The sequence below is a fragment of the Oryzias melastigma genome, linkage group LG18 (assembly GCF_002922805.2).
Source record: "Oryzias melastigma strain HK-1 linkage group LG18, ASM292280v2, whole genome shotgun sequence".
Taxonomy (NCBI): domain Eukaryota; kingdom Metazoa; phylum Chordata; class Actinopteri; order Beloniformes; family Adrianichthyidae; genus Oryzias; species Oryzias melastigma.
Window position 1 is genome coordinate 4,480,148 of NC_050529.1, and position 19,488 is coordinate 4,499,635.

Below are 19,488 nucleotides of genomic sequence, written 5' to 3' on the forward strand. Positions count from 1 at the left end.
CGTTCATTTTAGATGCAGAATATCATATATCTTCCAGTTGTGTCCTGTCATCAGTAAATTCCAGCTCAAACAGGTGTTTGTTACTTTAGACACAGGGCTCCTTTAAGACCACCCCCTGTCAGGCACAGTCCTACAGACGGTAAGTGTATTTCTGTTGTGAAGCATTGTAGCGATGGCCAGGGCTACTAAAGGCAGATTTATGTATGTGCATCCCTCTTTGAAGAAATTTGGATACTGTTTATTTTCGTGGGAGAAACAAAGAAATAAAAGCTCTAAGTCTAGGATGACATCATAAATGGGCGACAGCCACATGCAGCGGGAGGTGGAGCTTCAGGAATCGAATAGTTTTACTTCTGGGTAGGAAAAAACTCCAGAAAAATAACTAATATTTTATAAATAATTTGATTCTTAGTAGTCTAGAGGTAATATATTATCATATAAATGGATACAGTTCACTCTGAAAGGTTTAAGAAAATCATGGTATGGCCGCTTTAAATTCTGATTACAGAAGTCTGTTCTGAAAGTCTCCATCGGCTGTGGTTTTCTTCATCAATCGGGATGAGAATTCCATAGCCTTTTGCTTTCTAAGCTCTGTGAAAATGACTGTTCTCGTCAGTTTGTTGTAGTGTTCTACATATTTGTGGACAGGTGAGAGTTTCAGAACAGTCAAATCTTGAGACAACTAGATCTATTTTGTTACCATTTCTGAAAGAAACTATTTATCTAGTTTCTTTGTAGAAACTACATTAGAAAACTGTCTTTGACAGTAAATAGCTTTGATAAGTTCTATGACTATTGGTAGGGTAACAGGTTTATAAAATGCATGTCAAATTGGTAATTGGCAATCCTTACAAGAGAGGAAAGATCCCTTAGATTGCAATCTTAAGCCTAGTTTCCCCTCAAGACTGCTCCTGGCAATTCATTCAGGGTAGCATTTCCACTCAAAGTTGATCCGTCATGGAGCATGTGGACCGATTGTGCAGCTTTGTGCCATAGTAGTGTGACAACAGCAAAAGCAAATCTAATGTCAACAACAACAGTGGTACATATTTTGCCAACTTGCTTTTGGTACTTTGTATCTACAAAGAATTTAATTTTTGAGAGAACATGGCAAGCGGCGAAGAGGAATACAGCGGTTTGCCACTTTCTTTTGTCATACTGACCTTCTGCCAATCAGCAGATTTCAACAGTAGCTTTTTAATAACTGGTCCGTTCAGTTATTCTATTGACCTATAAAAAACTGTAAGGTTTGGTCCAGCTTAATGGGTCAATTTTCTAGTGGAAATACTCCAAATACTATATAGGACCATATCTCTCAGTGGAAGACATTAGACATAGACATAGCTTTATTAATCCCTTTGGGACACACCCTGGGGGAAATTAGGTGGTGGGCAGCAGCCATTCTTGACAGCGCTTATCGCCCAGAAAAAGACACATGAGGGTACAGGAAAGGAAAGATGTCAAAAATCAAGTATCTTCAGCCTGTGTCGCAGTAGGGCGGCATAAGTTAAAAGTACAAGCAAAAATACATCAACATTGAAGCACATTAATTTCACGAGACGAAAAAGTCCACAAACTGACTCCCAACACGTCCAGCCTGGTGGCAGCCATGCGCAGTCGCACAGTGCTCTAAGACACAGTCGAGGGGGGGCCTGAGAGATGAGAGAGTCACCAAGGCGTTGAATTTGTGGTGAAGGTCATGGCAGGGGAGGAATGCAGATTACCATGACGACGGGCTCAGTGTCTCACACCTTCAGCGGATTGTTTTGGTACAGTCGGGGGGGTTCCTGATTAGAGATGTTTGTTTACTCGCAGACAGACAAAGCTTTCTGTCTGCCTGCTGAAGTCCAGGTGCTGCGTTATGGCGGAGAAATTCACAGATCTGGTCAATTTTCTTGATTCCCTCCAAGTCGAGCTGACACTCGCTCCATGATGGTTTCCAGCCTTCCAAGGGAGACTTCGATGCGATACACGCGGGCAGACAGAGCATCGATCTTGGCCTCCAGTCCATTCAATTTTTCAGTCTGAGTCTGTACGTCTCTCTGTGTCCCAGCGCAAAGCACTCCCAGTCCGCCCTTGTCTGAGAGCCACTTCGCCACGTTCCGGTACATCCAGGTTCCACCAGTTCCAATCAGCAGAAAGCCGGAGACCAGTAATCCAATGATGTAAACATCTTCAACATCTTCCAGAGAGAGTTGCGACAGGCAGAAAATTCTCCATTTGCCCCAAGGATCATTCACATATCCAGCCGCAGACGTGCCCTCTGGGCAGGTAGGATCCGCTTTCCCACCTCGCATGGTGGAGAAAGTTTGGTCAATCGCATTCGCAGCCCAGCAGATCAGATCCATGTTTCTTGAAAATGAGAAAAACTGAGAGTAGTCGCAGTAGGACTGGGGAGACGAGACAAAGAGCCTTGGAAGGGAGATAGATAAGGGAGCTCAGAGAAAAGCGTCCGCTCTTGGCGAGTGCCGGAAGAAGAAACGAGTTTTAGCAGTTTTTCATCAGTCATAAATTTGTTGGCCTTGATTTAACTTCTTCATAATGGAAGGATTGAATGGCTACCACAAGAGGAACTGTATTTTGGTTGATAGTTCTCAGATCTGAAATTCGTAGTCTTTGACTTTGTAGAAATTGTGATTAGGAAGCTGATGTTTCCTCAGGTTGTCTGGTTGCATGGTCACAGAAGAAGGCTGTTCTCATCTGGTCTCGGCTCTGCAGTCAAACCCTTCCCACCTGACAGATCTGGACTTGAGCTACAACCATCCAGGAGACTCTGGAAGGAAGATGCTGTCAGAGCTGAAAGACGATCCTCGATATGCCCTCAACACACTCAAGTATTTACATAAATACGTTACAGTGCAGCATTTAGTTAAAGGCAATGAAACATTTCAGAAATGTTAAATACTAACGTTCCTCATATTTCTGCACAGTCTGAATTACGGTGGAGAACATCGGATGAAACCAGGACTCAAGAAGTGTAAGTATACCTGAAGAGTGTTTAACAGTTTATAGTAATGATTTTATGCAATACAATTATCCTATGAGAGAGTTTTTTGTTATCAACTGTTGGGTTGTCTCCTTCTCTTAACATTTAAAGAATAATTGAACAAATTTGTGTCATGCACTGAAGGTTTTTTGTTTCCCAACAGTTAAGTTCTTATCATTTGGTTTATGTTAAAAATAAATAAACGTAGATAAATGATAATTGATGACAATTATCATGGTGAGAACAGATTATCTCTCTTTTCAAACTCGATAAATGCAAGCAGACTACAGATTTAGTGCATATTGTTGTCACATCATGATGTACCACTGTCTTTCCCTCTGCAGGCCAACTGTGACACGCATGCTCTAGGTTGCCAACCCCTGCTCTAAACTAACTTTAGTCTCTTGTATTAAGCAGGTGATCAAAACTGGTTTTTATCATCTTTGAAATTTGGCTAGAGTTTGCCCAATTTCTCTCCCTTGCTAACATGGAGACGCAGATGTATGCTTTTATTATCAGTAGAATTGATTACTGTAACACCCTTCTAACTGGTCTTAAAAAAAAAGCATCAAGAACATTCAGCAGAACTCTGTTGCAAGAGCTCTCACAAAGACCAGGCCATGGGCCCACATCACCCCGGTTTTAAAATGCCTTCATTGACTCCCCATGGATTGATTTTAAGATACTTTTAATAGTTTTTAATTATCTTAATGGTCCTGCGCCCTCTTATCTTACTGATTTCTTAGTCAAATATGAACCCTTGTGGACCCTGATCCTATGGCACTTGTCTACTAATTGTTCCACCTGTGAAAACTAAAGCTCTGGATCATGGCCGAAAGAACAAGATCCCAACTACAACGACTGAAATTAGTTTCCTCTGGAGGGTGGCTTTAGAGATAGATCCTCACTCACTGAGAGAGAGCTCGGAGTGGAGCCGCTGCTCCTACACATCCAGAGGAGCCAGTCCAGAAGGCATCTGATCTGGATGCCTCCTGGACGACTCCCTGGAGAGGTGTTCCAGGCATGTCCCACTAGGCGGAGACCCTGGACACGCTGGCAAGTCTACATCTCTCGGCTGGCCTGGGAACACCTTGGGGTCCCCCCACAGGAGCCAGGGAGAGCGAAGTCTGGGCATATTTGCTTAGACTGCTGCCCCATGACCCGGCCCCAAACGAGCGGAAGAAGATGAATGGATTGATAAAATGTTTTCTTCCTTCCAGATGCCTTTAGGTTCACTCTGGACTCCAACACAGCACACAGGAACCTGCTTCTGTCGGACATGAACACCAAGGTGACCTGGGTGGAAAACAAGCAGCCATATTCTCCTCACCCTGAGAGGTTTGATCAGCAGCTCCAGGTGATGTCTGAGCAGGGCGTCCAACACAGCTGCTTCTTTGAGGTGGAGAAGGAGGAGCCCTTCAGCGTCGGCTTAACGTACAAAAGCATTGAAAGGAAGGGAGATTCCACCGACAGCAGGCTGGGATCCAATGAGAAATCTTGGATCATGTCATGCACTAAGAGCGGCTGCTATGTTCGACATGGAAGCGAGGTCTTCCATGTGACGTCCTTATGTCCACGCTCCAGTCACATTGGAGTGTTCCTTGATTGGGAGGCGGGGGAACTGTCCTTCTACAGAGTTTCTAATGATAATCTCACCTTCCTCCACACGTTCCAGGAATGCTTCAGCAACGCTCTCTATGCTGCAGTAGAAATGAACTCTCAGTCCTACGCTCACTTTTGTCACGTAACCTGATCCTGATACTCCATGACCATGACAGAGACTAAGAAGGTTTAGAAGATGGGTGGATGGGAGTGGTGGTGGGTCTGGAACCAGACATTGTTATCCTCAATTTTTTTTTTTTTTTGTAATTTACTTTTTATTTCGGCCTTATTTTACAATTTTCACAAATGAAAAAATATCCCAACTTTGTAGAAAGATAAGAAAAAACAAACATAATTAAGGAAAAAAACTAAAAACTAAAATAAATCATGATTTTCAAATAAAGCTAAGGTGAGAGACAACACCCTCCCCTCCCTCCAAAAAAAACAAAAAACTGTATCTTTAGTACCAGGGCCCAAGTCCTTTTTCCTTCTCTAGAATGATAATAATGAGTCCAATTAGTCCTATTCTATTAGTCCTTCATACATTTGAAAAAACACTATTTACACAACACATTAGACATTACACATTTCAGTTTATATAAAATCTGATCTGGATTTTTGAATATATTGTAGCCATTTTTTCCACATAGATTTAAATATGTCACTCTCCAATCGCAATGAATATGTCAGTTTCTCCAGGATATATATACTCAATATCACATCAACCCATTCTTCCACTGTTGGCACCTCTCTACAGCGCCATCTTCTGGTGACCGCCTTTTTGCAGGCCAATAACATAATCCTGAGGATTTTATAATCTTCAACTCTATTTGAATCTATTGGCTCAAGCTTTCCTAAATACATCACTTCAAATGAGAGTGGGATCCTCATGTGAAAAACTATCTCTATAACTTTTTTAATCTCTGACCTAAATGGAATTATCAGTGAGCATGCCCAGAATATATGGAAATGATCATCTTTAGGGGCACCACACCCTCTCCAACAGTTTTTAACACCATTTTTTTTGAGGGGGGCAGGAGTTGAAAAGTATCTTAATGTGTTCTTCCACCCAAACTCTCTCCAAAGCTCTGAATTTGTGGTTTCCCATTGATATTCATTTATCTCTCCCCACTCCTCTACTGAAATTTCAACGTTGGCTTCTCTTTCCCACCTGTTTTTTATATATTCTGTTATCCCCTTTCAAATCCTCTAGAGCAGTGTATAATTTAGAAATAATTTTCTCAGTTTTCTGTGATTTACATGACTCAGTCATAATTTTTATCAAACTTGGCTGGGATGTATCGAAGTTTATTTTAGTAATTTCTTGTCTAAGATAGTGTCTAAGTTGTAAATATCAATGGAAATCTTGATTTTCTAACCTATACAAGTCTTCACTTCCTGAAAACTCATCATCTCTTTGTTTTTAATCAACTCCCAAACCATCTTCGGTCCATTTTCCCACAGTCTAAATTTTCGATCTAGTTTATTTGGTGTAAAGTCCACATCGTATCCTATCCATCTCAGAAGTCTGCACTGCTCAGTTAAGTTGTGTGTCTTTACTATATTGGCCCAAATCTTTAGTGCTACTTCAAGCCATGGGTTTACATCTTTGCTTATGTACTTGTCTAAATTACAATCATATATAATTGCCTGTAATGGAATCCCTTCAACTGCTCTCTGATCTATATCCTTCCATTTGACCCTGTATCCAGGGTCCGATATATGCATTAACACTTTGAACTGTGCCGCTTGATAATAAGTTTTTAGACAGGGTAATGCCAGACCTTGTTTTCCTTTTGTCAATTGCAATGTTCTATATTTAATTCTAGATTTTGCACCTTGCCAAATATATCTAGATATCACTTTGTCCCACTCCTTAAATTCTCTATCTTTTACTTCAACCAGGAGATTTTGAAATAAATATAATAGCCTGGGAAATATGTTCATTTTAATCACTTCAATTCATGAAGTTAGGCTCAGAAATGGTATTAAACTACATTTTCCCAAGTCTGTTTTTATCTTTGATATTATTGGTTTGTAGTTTATCGATTTTAATTTTTCCAATTCTTTTGTTAGGTTAATACCTAAATACTTTAGTGATTTTTGGTCCCATTTCATCTCATAGTTTTGTCTAATGTCCTGGTTTGGTTCCTAATTAAAAGAAATGACCTGAGTCTTCTGGACATTTATTTTGTATCCTGAAATTTTACCAAATTCTGTAAAAGTTTTCATGAGTACAGGCAGGGATCTATTTGGATTTTCAATATAAATCAAAATATCGTCTGCAAATAAAGCTATCTTCTCCTCCACCCCTTTAATATTTATCCCTTTAATGGCATCCAGTTGTCTTATCCACTGGCTTAATGGTTCCAGGAAGATAGCAAAAAGAGCATCCCTGTCTACACCCATCCATCCATCCATTTTCTTGACCGCTTCATCCCGTTCGGGGTCGCTGGGGTGCTGGAGCCTATCCCGGCTGCTGAAGGGCGAAGGCGGGGTACAACCTGGACAGGTCGCCAGTCCGTCGCAGGGCGTCAATCAAACACCCATTCACTCTCACATTCACACCTAGGGGCAATTTAGAGTCACCAATTAACCTATGAAGCATGTTTTTGGACGGTGGGAGGAAGCCGGAGTCCCCGGCGAAAACCCACGCATGCACGGGGAGAACATGCAAACTCCTGTCTACACCCCCTTTCTAATTTATTACATTTGATAAACTCCCGTTGATCTTAATTCTTGCTGTAGGGTTTGCGTATAGAGATTTGATTGTCTTGATAATGTTTTAATGAAAATTAAACTTATGCATAACCTTAAATAAAAATACCCAACTAGCTGAATCAAATGCTTTCTCTGCGTCCATCCCCATGATCAAAGTTTCTAACATTTCTCTTAATATGCTGCATTATATGTAACGTCCTACGAATATTATCATGTGTCTGTCTCTGTTTTATAAAACCTGCTTGGTCCAAACTTATTATATCGGGGAGAATTTTCTCTATTCTTCTTGCCAGTATTGCAGTAAAAAGTCTATAATCTACATTAAGTACACTTATTGGCCGATAATTTGAACATTTCGTTTCATCTTTTCCCTCCTTTGCAATTGTAGATGTAATTGCTTCCTTCCAAGAAACTGGGGTCTCTCCCCCTCTCAATATCCAGTTATATACCTTGTACAATAATGGATTTAAAGTAGCCCTGTAAATTTTGTACCACTCTGATGTATACCTATCCGCACCAGGGCTTTTTATTATTTTTAAGTTTAGAAATCGCTGAGTTTATTTCCTCTTTTGTTATTTCCGATATCAAAACATTATTCTGTGTTTCTGTTATTTGGGGTAATTTTAGCTTTTCCAAAAAGTCAACTATCAAGGGTTCAGTATTATTTTCAATTTGAGAGTATAAATGTTGATAGTATGTTACAAAGCATTTCTGAATTTCATCTGTCCTGTACTTTATTGATTTTGTTTCCTGGTCTCTGATCCTATAAACATGTCTATTTTTTTGTTGATTTTTGAGCCTATATGCCAACAATGTTGATGATTTACTCCCAGCCTCATAATATCTTTGTTTAGAAAGAGTCAGATTTTTTGGATTTCTTGCAGTTGGATATCATTTATCTCTGCTCGTTTCTTTTTTATTTCATTAATTATCTTTGTATCAGCAGTATTCTTATGTTCATTCTCCAGTTATCCTCAAATTTGCTTTATTTTGTGTGTTTCTTTTACGAATACGACAGGCTGTAAGGTTAAACAGGACAGAGCGGCAGCCTTGAGTACACAATCCCAAATGAAATAAGTCATTATAGGCCTCTAATTTACTCAGCGGTATGCTAATAATGTCCTTCTTTATTAAATATTTCTATGTTGTACACATTTTTATTACCGATACATGTATTTTCCATCTAATATCTATTTTCCTTTAGGGGTTTCTGTGGTGTTTGTATCTGCCATAAAGCTGCACTGAAAAGATGGACAGTGATGAAGGCAGTAAAACAGCTACACTTTTTCAGAAAGTAATAAACAACTGATTATTTGCTAATGAATGTATAGAATTTTTTTAGAGGATTTTTACTGTTGATGCTGCACAAGATTAGGAAAACGCCAAAAAGAGAGTAGAATGATTTGATTTGACTTAGATGAAAAACAACATGTTTATATTTGTATAATTGAGAGCAAAATCTTTTAGGATATTTAAAATTGAAGTTGATTTATTTAAATAAAATGACAAAAGTAAAGACATTTAAATGTGTGGGTTGTTTTTTTTTTGTAACCTTTCCTTTATTTCTAACTTGGATAATTTTGACAGAATATATATTTTATGGACAGAAAAATATTCAAAGTTTTTTATGCTTTAAGTTACGTTATTTTAGAATAATAGTCCTGTCTGTTTTTATTCATATTCATGTTAAAACAGTTCAGTTTTAAAGAGTGAGTGTGACATCACTCATTGAAAATTGAACATTTTTATTTCATTACGGATCCTGTCTTGTTGGAGCCAGACGACATTAGTAAGCACTCTAAATTGATATGAGTCAATGTTTCCATGGCAACCATTCCAACCAACCAGGAGTGAGCTTGCACACCCTTATCATATGAAACCCAGCTAGATGAAATTTGTCAGATGCTTTGAATGGTAAAGATAGAATCACCAACTTTCATTGAGGCATCTGATTTTTCAGTTTATAACATGAATAACCTGCGATAAAGAAAATTGTTCATGAAAAAATGGATTATCAGGAGGTTCAGTGGGACAAAAAAGTATTCAGTCAGCCACCAATTGTGCAAGTTCTCCCACTTAAAAAAGAGAGAACTGTAGTTTTAATCACAGGTATACCTCAATTATGAGATACAAAATAAGAAAAAAAATCCAGAAAATCACATTGAAAAGCAATGCTTTACTGAAAAGCATTTTGAGATTCAGAAATTAAGTTTTGGAAAAAATGGACTAGCCTGCCACATCTTCATTTCACTCTGATTTGATGGTGTCTACACAATTGAGCCTCTGTAGGCTGAAAACTTTTATTTCCATTAAAAGACTTGGCATCCTTTTGTTCCTAAGACACTGCCCTGTCGTTATTTGGATAGATATCCAACTTCATATTGAGATCTGATGTATCTAATGTGTTTCTTTAAAGAGCTCCTTTAATTTTTGTGAGCAGTATATATTAAAAGGACCTGTCTACAACCTCAAACGGTCACACTCCACTGTGGCCAAGACCAAAGAGCTATCTTAGGACACCAGAAACAAAATTATTGACCTGCACTAGGCTGGGAAGACTGAATCTGCAATAGGTAAGCAGCTTGGTGTGAAGAAATCAACAATTATTAGGAAATGAAAGACAAACAACACCACTGATGATCTACCTCTATCTGGGGCTCCACGCAAGATCTCACCCCATAGGGTCAAAATGATCACAAGAATGGTGAGCAAAAATGCCAGAACCACACAGGGGGATCTTGTGAATGACCTGCAGAGAACTGAGACCAAAGTAATAAAGACTACCATCAGTTACTCACAATGCCGCTAGGCAGGGACCTAAACCCTGCAGTGCCAGACGTGTTATCCTGCTAAAGCCAGTACATGTGCAAGCCTGTCTAAAGTTTTCTTGAGACCATCTAGATCAGGAGTCACCAACGTGGTGCCCGCGAGCACTAGATAGCCCTCAAGGACCACACAAGGCGCCCTCAGGTCTCTTCAGTCTCTTCAGTCTGTTGTCAGGATTTGGCTCTTTCAGGTTTTTCACTCACATCTTTCTTGGTGTGAGGCTCAAGAAAGTCTAGGCTAGCAGTTAGCTACATGCTAACCTGGAACGCAGAAGAAACAAGGAACAGGAGCCAGTGTCGACATACACATTGTTGTCTTGTTTTTTTTTGCGATTGTTGCCAAATTTTAAACACACTGAAACTTTGATTTGTGTGTGATCCGTAGCAAAAATTAAACCTCAAGTGAGTCAATCGCTGGAGTTTGCTCCACCCCATCTCAATGCCTCGCCCAACATCTGGGCGTGGCTAAGGGAAAAAGTTCCTCAGGTGAAGAACAAAACATTTCAAGTCTTTAGGTGAAAGTCCAACTCGCATGACTGAATTTACAGGTGTCGTTTTGATGGGTCTACCCACCTGTCAATCAACTCCAAAAAACACTCAGATTTGAGGTTTAACCAGTGGCGGGCCGTCAGGGCCTGCAAGGCCTTCTTTGCTGGCCTAAAAATATCTGAATCACAGACTGATATTAATTATTATTTATTTCCGTGAATACGTATTCTATAATTCCAAATGCTCTGTCTTCGTCCTTTCATTGCTGTCTCCCTGGTTGCGCTGCTTCCAGACGTGTATTTTCCTATTTAAGCATTAACCAATCACATTGCAGCACCATTTGTTGCTAGGGTCAAAGAAATCTGCCCGGAGGCCTTCACAATCAGTTCTGCGGGCCCTGTAGCATAAAATAATTGTCTACCAAACTGTTGCTTCAACCAATCAGATCTGGAGTAGACCACGTTCTAGGCCAGCTAGCGGGCCCTCGCAAACGTCATCATTTTCACGTGCTATGATTGGATAGCTCGCAGCTCGCTCTGGTTCTGCGTTATGTGACGGACACAGGTGCCGAGGAGCGGCGTGTCAGGTTTGAAGATGTTGCCAGTGGAAAGCGTCTCATCGTCTGATTTTTGGTGGAAAATGAAAGTCTGGGTAAAGTTGTGGCAAGTTTTGTCTGGCACGGGTAAAGGAGTTCCGTGACTCCGTTGAGCCGGAGAGAAGCTGATACGAGGAAATCTACGAGGCCCCTGAACGCACCACGGGCGCGTGCAGCGCAAAATCCTCGCGCGCACTACCGAGAATATTATTTTCCAGACACAGACCTTGATCGATCACAAAAACTGATGTTTGTCTCCCTCCTGGACCACAAGAGGCTTCAGGAATACCAGAACATTTTCCAGCTTATCACAGCCACGGAACACTTTCCATCTGTGAAACGCACGGATTCTGCACGACAGAGTGATTGAAATCTTCTTGAGGATAGAAAGGATGGATTTTGTGTTTAAATAATCTGGATTTTTGGTGAGTAAAATTTTGCTATCTCCCTACATAATATTGAAATTTTATCAGGTTATTTTTTATGCTTTTGGTGTGTGTGTGGCAGCTGTACCTGCACTAGAAGTTTTATTGCCATAAAATAGTTAATGAGGGTTGGATTGATTCAGATGGAGCACTACTGAAGGCCTAGGTGTGAAATGCACGGCCCGCCACTGGGTTTAATAAACCCAAACAGAGACCTTCGTAAACCATCTCATGATGGAACTTCCTGAATATGATTTTCCACTTTGTTTTTTATTAACAACAAGAGAGAGAAGTCTGCAACAATATTAATTTGTAGTTGTTGAAACACAAAATAAACATTAAATAAATAAAAAAATACTTCTGTATTGGTTAAAAAATATGTTTTCAGTTATGTTAGAGAAAAAAGAGTGAAAACAGGAAACTAAAGTTGTTTGAGTTGAAATATATATTATTATTTTTTAGGTTATTGAGATATTTTTGGTCTAATTAAGAGATATTTCTAATTCCATTTCAAGACAGACAAAATGTATCCTTTATTGCCATCTAGAGGTCGATAGAGGAACAGCAAAAACTTCAAATGTACTTTTTTCAAGTTGAAACTTTTATTTTTACCTTTTAAACAAGAAGAATCATGTTTTGTTAATTATAATATACTTTAATATTTTTAGTAAGACGAGATTTTTAACTAAACATATTTTAGTTATTTTTTTCTTAGGTTAAAACATTGAAAATCAATCTATAAGGTTTAGATATTTCATAAATATGAACACTTTTTTTTACATATTATGTCAGAATTTACTTAATATACTATAATCTTCCGACTAACTTTATTATACAAATGAAGTCTTTTTGCTTTCATCCTTTCATTTTTTTCCCCCTAAATTTCTAATATATTTTTTATTACTGCTTTAACGAGGGGAAAATGACATCAATATGTGTTCGTGCCAAAGGAAATATTATAACATAATCATTAATAATTTTTATTTAAAAATCTACAAAACATTTTTAGTTTTTTTAAGCTTGGATTAATGATTTTAAACTGTTGTCGTTGTTATGTGTTACAGAGATTGAGATTGAATTAAACTGTAAGATAAAACTACAACGTTTTATGTATTTAAAACTTGCACATTTATACAACAAAAATAGTTTTAGTTTGGAGTTAAGAATATTGCAACAATAAAATATTTTTGCTTTTATGTTTTTCAAAAAATAATGCAATATTGTATTTGTTAATTCTGTTACTCATTTATTTAACTTATTTTGACTTTATTTTATTTTTAAAGCCAACAGACTACTGGCTTCGGACTTCCGGTGACAAACAGGAAATAGCCGCATTTCCCGCATGCGTAGTGCTGATAGGGTGGCGGTAACGTATCGGGTTAGCCGCTGCTGCTCGCTCCAGCGTTTCCCTACAGTTGTGGATCGCCAGAGTTTCTTTAACAATGGAATATACGTTGTTTAGAGAACTCTACGCTTTCCTCCACAACAGAGAAGTTCCGTCGTCCGACGAAGAGCGGCGGAAAGTTAAAAGAATGGCGACGAACTTCACACTACGAGGTAACTGCAGACTATCTTCAAAAATACTAATATAGGCCTATATTCATGCTTCAGTTTTTAGCCAAGACCCAAAGCATTGATCGTCATCTAGATTTTAGTTCCTACAGAAAAGTGGGATATCATTTGAAATTCACCTCTTAATTATGGGCGGTACTTTTTGCTGGGAGCGATCTTTACCTCACTTCCCGTCTGTCCTTTGTTTTCACGCTCATCCGGAAAATGGCGGGCAGATGGAAGAAAAAAAGACGCTCAGACGAGGACAAACCAAGTCGTCTGCTATGGACCTAAATATTATTTGAAACCTAAATAAAACGAATAAAAAAATGATGTTTGGTCAAAACAATTTAAAATATCAAACTTTTTGCTATTCTAAAATAAACTTAATTAAATTCAGGTTAAAATGTTCTGTTTTTTAGGTTTAAAAAAAAATCAAATAAATTTCAAAACTTTTATGTTTCAAATAATTTTTTCACTTTCATCTCTCTTTTTTTGGTCACATATAAATATTTTTGTCAATTTGTTTTATTTGGGTTTCAAATAATATTGGTTATGATGCGTCTCCACATCTACAAGTATGCGCACATTCATTGGTTCTTGATTTACGATTTCAATAAAGAAATATCCAAAAATGCAATTTTTGGGAACTCCACCTTTAGAAAAGAACATGTTTGAGACCCGTTCCAATGATACTTTTGTTTTTGACGTGTTCTTGTATTATTTCTCTCATAATGGAGGCAAATATAAAAGAATTGAAGACTGTGAGATGACATGCTAGCTTGTTCAGTAGTATGGTATGGTGGGCACTGCTAACAGGCTAGCGTGTCATCACTAGCAATATATCTCATTTTTGGCTCCAATATTGTTCGCCATTTTGTTGCATCGCTAATGTTAGCTTAGAGTTGTAAGCTAGGGGGAGAGAGTGATATCAGCATAAGGTTATAACAGTCCCGCCCATTACTCGGAGATTAATTTCTAATAAACTTCTGCCGCTCTGCAGAAACCGACAGGTTTTATGATTTTGGCTAAGAATGGTAATCATTAAAATACCACTGGAAATTATTATTAGAATGTGACTTTAAAAACACCATTTTCATTTAATGTACCATACTGGTGATGCTCTACTATTGTTTACCAAAAGTTGGACAAATATTTGTCAGACATTTCAGTTGTCTTCAGTCAGCAACTCTCCAAGATTTTTGTTTTTGCCTTGTAACAGATAACAGACTTTACTATACTGGACCCAGCAAGGAGTACATGCGCATGGTGGTCATGTCGGACGAGGAGAAGAAGTCTGTTCTGATGGAATGCCACATTAACCCTACTAACGGGAAGCACTTCGGTTTGAGAGGTACCCGAAACAGGGTCATTGCTGGCTACTACTGGCAAACGATAAACCACTGCGTCTCCGAATGGGTAAGATCCTGTTTGAATCAAGATTTGAGTTAAGAAGAACTTCTACATAACGTTTGTTCAAGTCGGGTTGTGTTGGGACAGATTTGGTAAAAAGGTATAAGGGCTAACCAACCGGTCTGCATCCTTTGAACCCTTGTAAATGAACTTTTCCTTTTTTTCACATAAAACAGAAATACTTCTTTGTATATTTTCACCCAAATAACTGTAAGTTTTGTACTTGAAGACAGAAGTAAAAACAACTTTAAATCTGGATTAATTTGAAATGTTGTTCACGGTTCAGTTTAATTCATGCAAACACAAACGGTTATCATAGCAGAAGTTCAAAACACTGTGGTTTTGATCACAGAAACAAATCTGTTCCTCTTGTTTGACCCTCAAGGAACTGAAGGTCAAGTGGCCACAGGTTGTTGCAACAGGTTTACACATTGTACACACGGTTTTTAAAAAGAGGCGGGGGACATATATTATTGATTTAATGACAGGAACCTACAGGCCTGTAAAAATGTAAACACGGACCACACTTTGGACTTGCTGTCCTTAATCAGAACTCATAAGTGCAAATCACTGGGGTCTTAATTACTGAAACCAATGTTATCATTTTGTTTGAGGTTGACATTTTAGAAATGAGATAGAAAGTGTCACACAAGGGTCCTGCAACAGTGTTGCCACTTATTTGCAATCTCTAGGAACGGAATTTAGCCAATCACAATCAATAAATTGTACTCGCAGGTTTTAGAAAGCTCTGCAACTCATTGATTTAATCTCAGGAAACTGCCAGTAGTAATTTGAATGTGGGCCGGACTTTGGACAAGCCTTTTCTGAAACATTTCTCCATAAACGTGTTTGCTTACACGTTAAGATTTCAATATCGTTTCTGTTGGTATTCTAGAAATATTGTTTGGAGAACATCTTTATTTTTATTTCAGCTAAGATGTTGTCCTCTTTGCCGGCTGAAAATTCCAGAGAAGACTTTGCCTCCACCATCACAACCCACAAAGGTACATCTGAAAGTCTCTTCACCGCTTTCATCTCCTTATCAAGAACAAGCTTATGTGCTGCAGGGTAGCCTTACATTTTCATTGATATGCTTTGTAACTTGCAGATCAAAGAACCTTGGGAGGCGATTGCCATGTACGTAATCGGGCCATTCTCAGAAACGCTCGAAGGGAACCAATATGTCCTGACGTTGATCGACTTGTTCACCAAGTTTGTGGTGGCAGAACCTCTGAAGTCCAAGATTGTGGCTGAGGTCTCGCCAGTCTTGACCTCAAAGTTGTACACATTTGGTTTTGTCAGGAAAATCATCACTGACCAGGGAAATGAGTTTGTCAGACAGGTAAAACCAGGTGTTTTTCATACCTAGAAATATGATACTATGAGACATGATGTATTCAGACCAAGTGTGCTTGTGTCACTGCAGCTCAACGACATAATTTTCAACGAACTGAACATTGAACAGGTCGTCTCCAGTGAGTGCCAACCTAAGGCCAACGCCCAGGTTAGTATTTGGATGTCTAACCTTCAGTAACCTCAGTGTAAGAGGTCTTGGTTATTTATCTATTCTACGATCCAATTCAAAGGACGAGAGGATCAAGCGGGCTCTGAGAAAGTACATCAACCAGAACCAGGGTTACTGGGACATTAACCTTGCTGCTGTGGTGTACAACTTGAACACTACAAAACAGGTATTCTTACAGTGACATTGTATATGTGACATATTGTATTAGTTGTAGGATATTTTACTGCAGGAGTGCTCAATTGTGATTATGATTGACTAGTCAATCGACCTCGATTGATGTATGACACATTCTAATACTTGTAAGATACGCAATGTGTCGATTGCAATTTACTGGTTGGTCAATTGGGATTGAAGTATGACAAATTCTATTACTTGAGAATGCTTATGGTAGGGGTGCCTAATACGTTGATTGTGATCGACCGGTTGGCCGATTGCGATTGACGTTTGACATATCGTATCACTAGTATGATTCTTTACAGAAGGGATGCTCAATACATCCATTGCAATTGAACGGTTGGTTGAATGCGATTGACGTTTGAAATATTGTATTAATGGTAAGATACTTTACAGGATGAGTGACCAATACGTAGATCACGATTGACTGGTCAATCAATAGCGATTGACCTATAAAGACATATTGTAAGACTTGAAAGATGCCCCATGGATCATGATTTACCAGTTGGTCAATTGCGATTGACGTATGACATTGCATTACTAGTTCGATGCTTTACAGCAGGGGTGCACCAATACATCAGTCGGTTGATCCAGTTGGATGTGTCGGGGTACCCCTGCTTTACAGTGTAAAATGTTTTACGTTTTTAAAAATAGTTGGTGACAGCAAGAAAACAATGACTGAATGGATACATTTTGTGTTCAGCCCTCCTTCCGCCACAGTCCGTATTTTCTATTCTTCCAACGCCATCCCCGTCGTCCAGTTATGATTAACGCCTGTCCCTTGGATGATAACTTTGAAGTCGCAGTTCCAGGAGAGGACACCGACACCAGAGATAAGGAGATGACGTTTCTGAATGAACAGGTCTGTACATGTCAGTCAGCTTGACTGACATTGAGAGAGATAAAGGGAAACATGGAGAATGTGGTCTCTACTATTTAGTGTATCTAATACTTTTTTTCTGCTGGAATTGACATTGTTTCTATGTTTCCAGGATACAGTATAGACCATTTCCAAGAAATTGATAATCATGAAAAAGTGTATTCATTTCTATGATTCAATTTAAAAAATATATACTTTCATAGATAATAGATTCAGGGCTCATTGTTTAATCAGTTTCTAGTATTTATTACTTGTTTTGTTTCAAACCATTAAACCCATGAAAACAGAATTTCATAAAATTAGAATACTATGAAGAAATCCCCGTTTACTTCTATTTTTTTGGACACTGCTCCTCAAATCATGACTGACTGTGGAGATTTTACTTTGGATCTCCAGCAGTTTGGGTTCTGCTCCTCAAAAGTCTTCCTCCAAACACTTGGACCTTGAATCCAAAATGAAAGACATACTTTACTTTCATCAGAAAACAGAACCTTGGACCACTGACCAACAGTCCAGTCCTTTTTCCTCATTGGTCCAGTTGAGACATTTCATCCGTTGGTCAAGACTCAGAAGTTTCTTGACCCAAGGAGCCCAATGGTTTTCCATGCATGTCCTTGAATCTTGTCCTGTTGATAATCTCCTGAAGTCAACGGTCGTCTGGACACTTTTTGCCCTTCCGTTAGACTTGATTTGCTCTGATACATTACTCTGTGAACAGCGACCTCTTTAGCTATGAACTTGAGTGTCTTACCCAGACTATCATTGATGGTATTCTGGATAGTTGTCAAATCTGAAGTCTTCCCAATGTTTAACTCAACTGAATCAATTTAAAGGCAGATCTGGGGAATCTGTGCAAGTGCTTTGAATTTAGCAGATGATTAGTTGATGAAACTTAGTTTAAAACATTCATGTCCTTTAAAATACGGGCAGATTTCTCCAGAGTATTTACATTTCCTAAAATCTTGTTTTTGTGCGTTTTAAGAGGTGGAGCCTCAATTTATGCAAAAATATACAAATACATGAAATCAATCAGTGGACTCTGAATCTATAATTATCAAGTGTTTCTCTGCTTTTCATGATTTTTTTTCTAAAGGCTCTTAACGACACCGAGGAGGCACAGGACACCCAGGGGACGAGCTTTGGAACACAGAAACAAAACCAAGGTAGAGAATGTGTGGTTCTAGAACACAGTGATGTTCTTTTGTCAGGAGATTCAAAACAGGAATTTACGCGAGACGTAATTTCCAGCCATCACCAAGGACTGTAATCACCAGGATCTTACCCGAGGGGGTCCCCTTACAGTTCGACACTCCACCTATGCAAAAAGAATCGTGCAGTCCTTTCTTTTGTTTATGTCAACAAATAAACTTCTTTCATTATTAAGAACATTTTAAGAGGCAATTATTAGTGTTAACATTTCTAAGGATACTCTGACCGGTGCGTCTCGTAAATTGTTTTAGCAGACGTAGACGTGTTTCGTGCATGCGTGGTACCGATGGGCCATTACAGATTATGTTTTGCTATAGTTATCGACACTTCATCACCAAAGAGGAAGACAGGCAAGAAATTAAATTTATGGGGAAAATGTAATGTTAAACAATTCTTAACTCTTGGCTATAACGATAAAACACACTCTGGTGGAGTTCACTTATCACAAACTGAAAGCTTGTCAAAGATTATATGCCCGACTTTCTTGCTTAAGATTTCAGATAAAATTAGCAAACTTCTGAAAACTGTTAACTTTAGATTCATCTGGAAATACAGCTGACACGATCAAGAAGATTGATCAGGGAGGTTTAAACGCTTTAGACTTCTCTGTTATGAATGGGGTGCTTGAACTGTCATGACTGAACTAATTCATTCCAGACAAAAACTTCTGGACTGTTTTTCAAAAAGTAGAAGGCATTGGTTTTATTTTATGCTCTCACTGTGAGGTCTATGAATTGCCTGTAAAACTAATACTGCAAAAGGTGTTGAACTACCCACCCCCGCCCTCACAACCACCTTTTTGACCCGCCAGCTGCTGCATGCCCTTCCCCTGCTGCTCCTGTCTTTTTATAATTGGCTGACTGGTAAAAATATAACGATGAACAATTTAAATTATAATGTCATTAAAAAGTACTTAAGGGATAAAAATGTTGACCTTATGATTGACTTAAATCTGTGATGGAGTATAAGGGCCAATAAAATATTAACATTTATGAGAATAAAGTCCCCTCCTTGAACCGCCACCTTAACCCTCCTTGAACCGCCACCTTAACCCTCCTTGAACCGCCACCTTAACCCTCCTTGAACCGCCACC

The 19,488-nt window shown here is 38.8% G+C and overlaps 3 protein-coding genes across 13 annotated transcripts in view; 2 read left to right on the top strand and 1 right to left on the bottom strand.

The window, feature by feature from the left end:
• LOC112156011 (NACHT, LRR and PYD domains-containing protein 14) overlaps positions 1 to 5,033 on the top strand; it is a 25,103-nt gene extending 20,070 nt beyond the window's left edge. For both annotated transcript variants that reach the window (XM_036216772.1, XM_024288123.2), the window contains 3 exons: positions 2,661 to 2,834; positions 2,931 to 2,977; positions 4,207 to 5,033. In XM_036216772.1, the coding sequence (XP_036072665.1) occupies positions 2,661 to 2,834; positions 2,931 to 2,977; positions 4,207 to 4,739 (754 nt within the window). In that variant the 3' untranslated portion in view covers positions 4,740 to 5,033. The remainder of the gene's footprint in view (positions 1 to 2,660; positions 2,835 to 2,930; positions 2,978 to 4,206) is intronic.
• LOC112138454 (uromodulin) overlaps positions 1 to 19,488 on the bottom strand; it is a 368,601-nt gene that overhangs the window by 79,003 nt on the left and 270,110 nt on the right. The gene's annotated exons all lie outside the window — the stretch shown is intronic.
• The window catches only part of LOC112156010 (NACHT, LRR and PYD domains-containing protein 14), a 71,512-nt gene continuing 64,986 nt past the window's right edge, over positions 12,963 to 19,488 (top strand). For 5 of the 10 annotated variants that reach the window (XR_002920898.2, XM_036216762.1, XM_036216765.1 and 2 more), the window contains exons 1-8: positions 12,966 to 13,200; positions 14,417 to 14,613; positions 15,540 to 15,611; positions 15,716 to 15,949; positions 16,034 to 16,111; positions 16,194 to 16,298; positions 17,010 to 17,168; positions 18,280 to 18,349. Coding sequence is in view for 9 of the 10 variants with exons in the window: in XM_036216762.1 (XP_036072655.1) it covers positions 13,086 to 13,200; positions 14,417 to 14,613; positions 15,540 to 15,611; positions 15,716 to 15,949; positions 16,034 to 16,111; positions 16,194 to 16,298; positions 17,010 to 17,168; positions 18,280 to 18,349 (1,030 nt within the window). In the remaining variant the exon portion in view is untranslated. Of the gene's footprint in view, positions 13,201 to 14,416; positions 14,614 to 15,539; positions 15,612 to 15,715; positions 15,950 to 16,033; positions 16,112 to 16,193; positions 16,299 to 17,009; positions 17,169 to 18,279; positions 18,350 to 19,488 lie in introns of all 10 variants that reach the window. The other 5 variants (XM_036216766.1, XM_036216767.1, XM_036216769.1 and 2 more) reach the window with 3 other exon arrangements.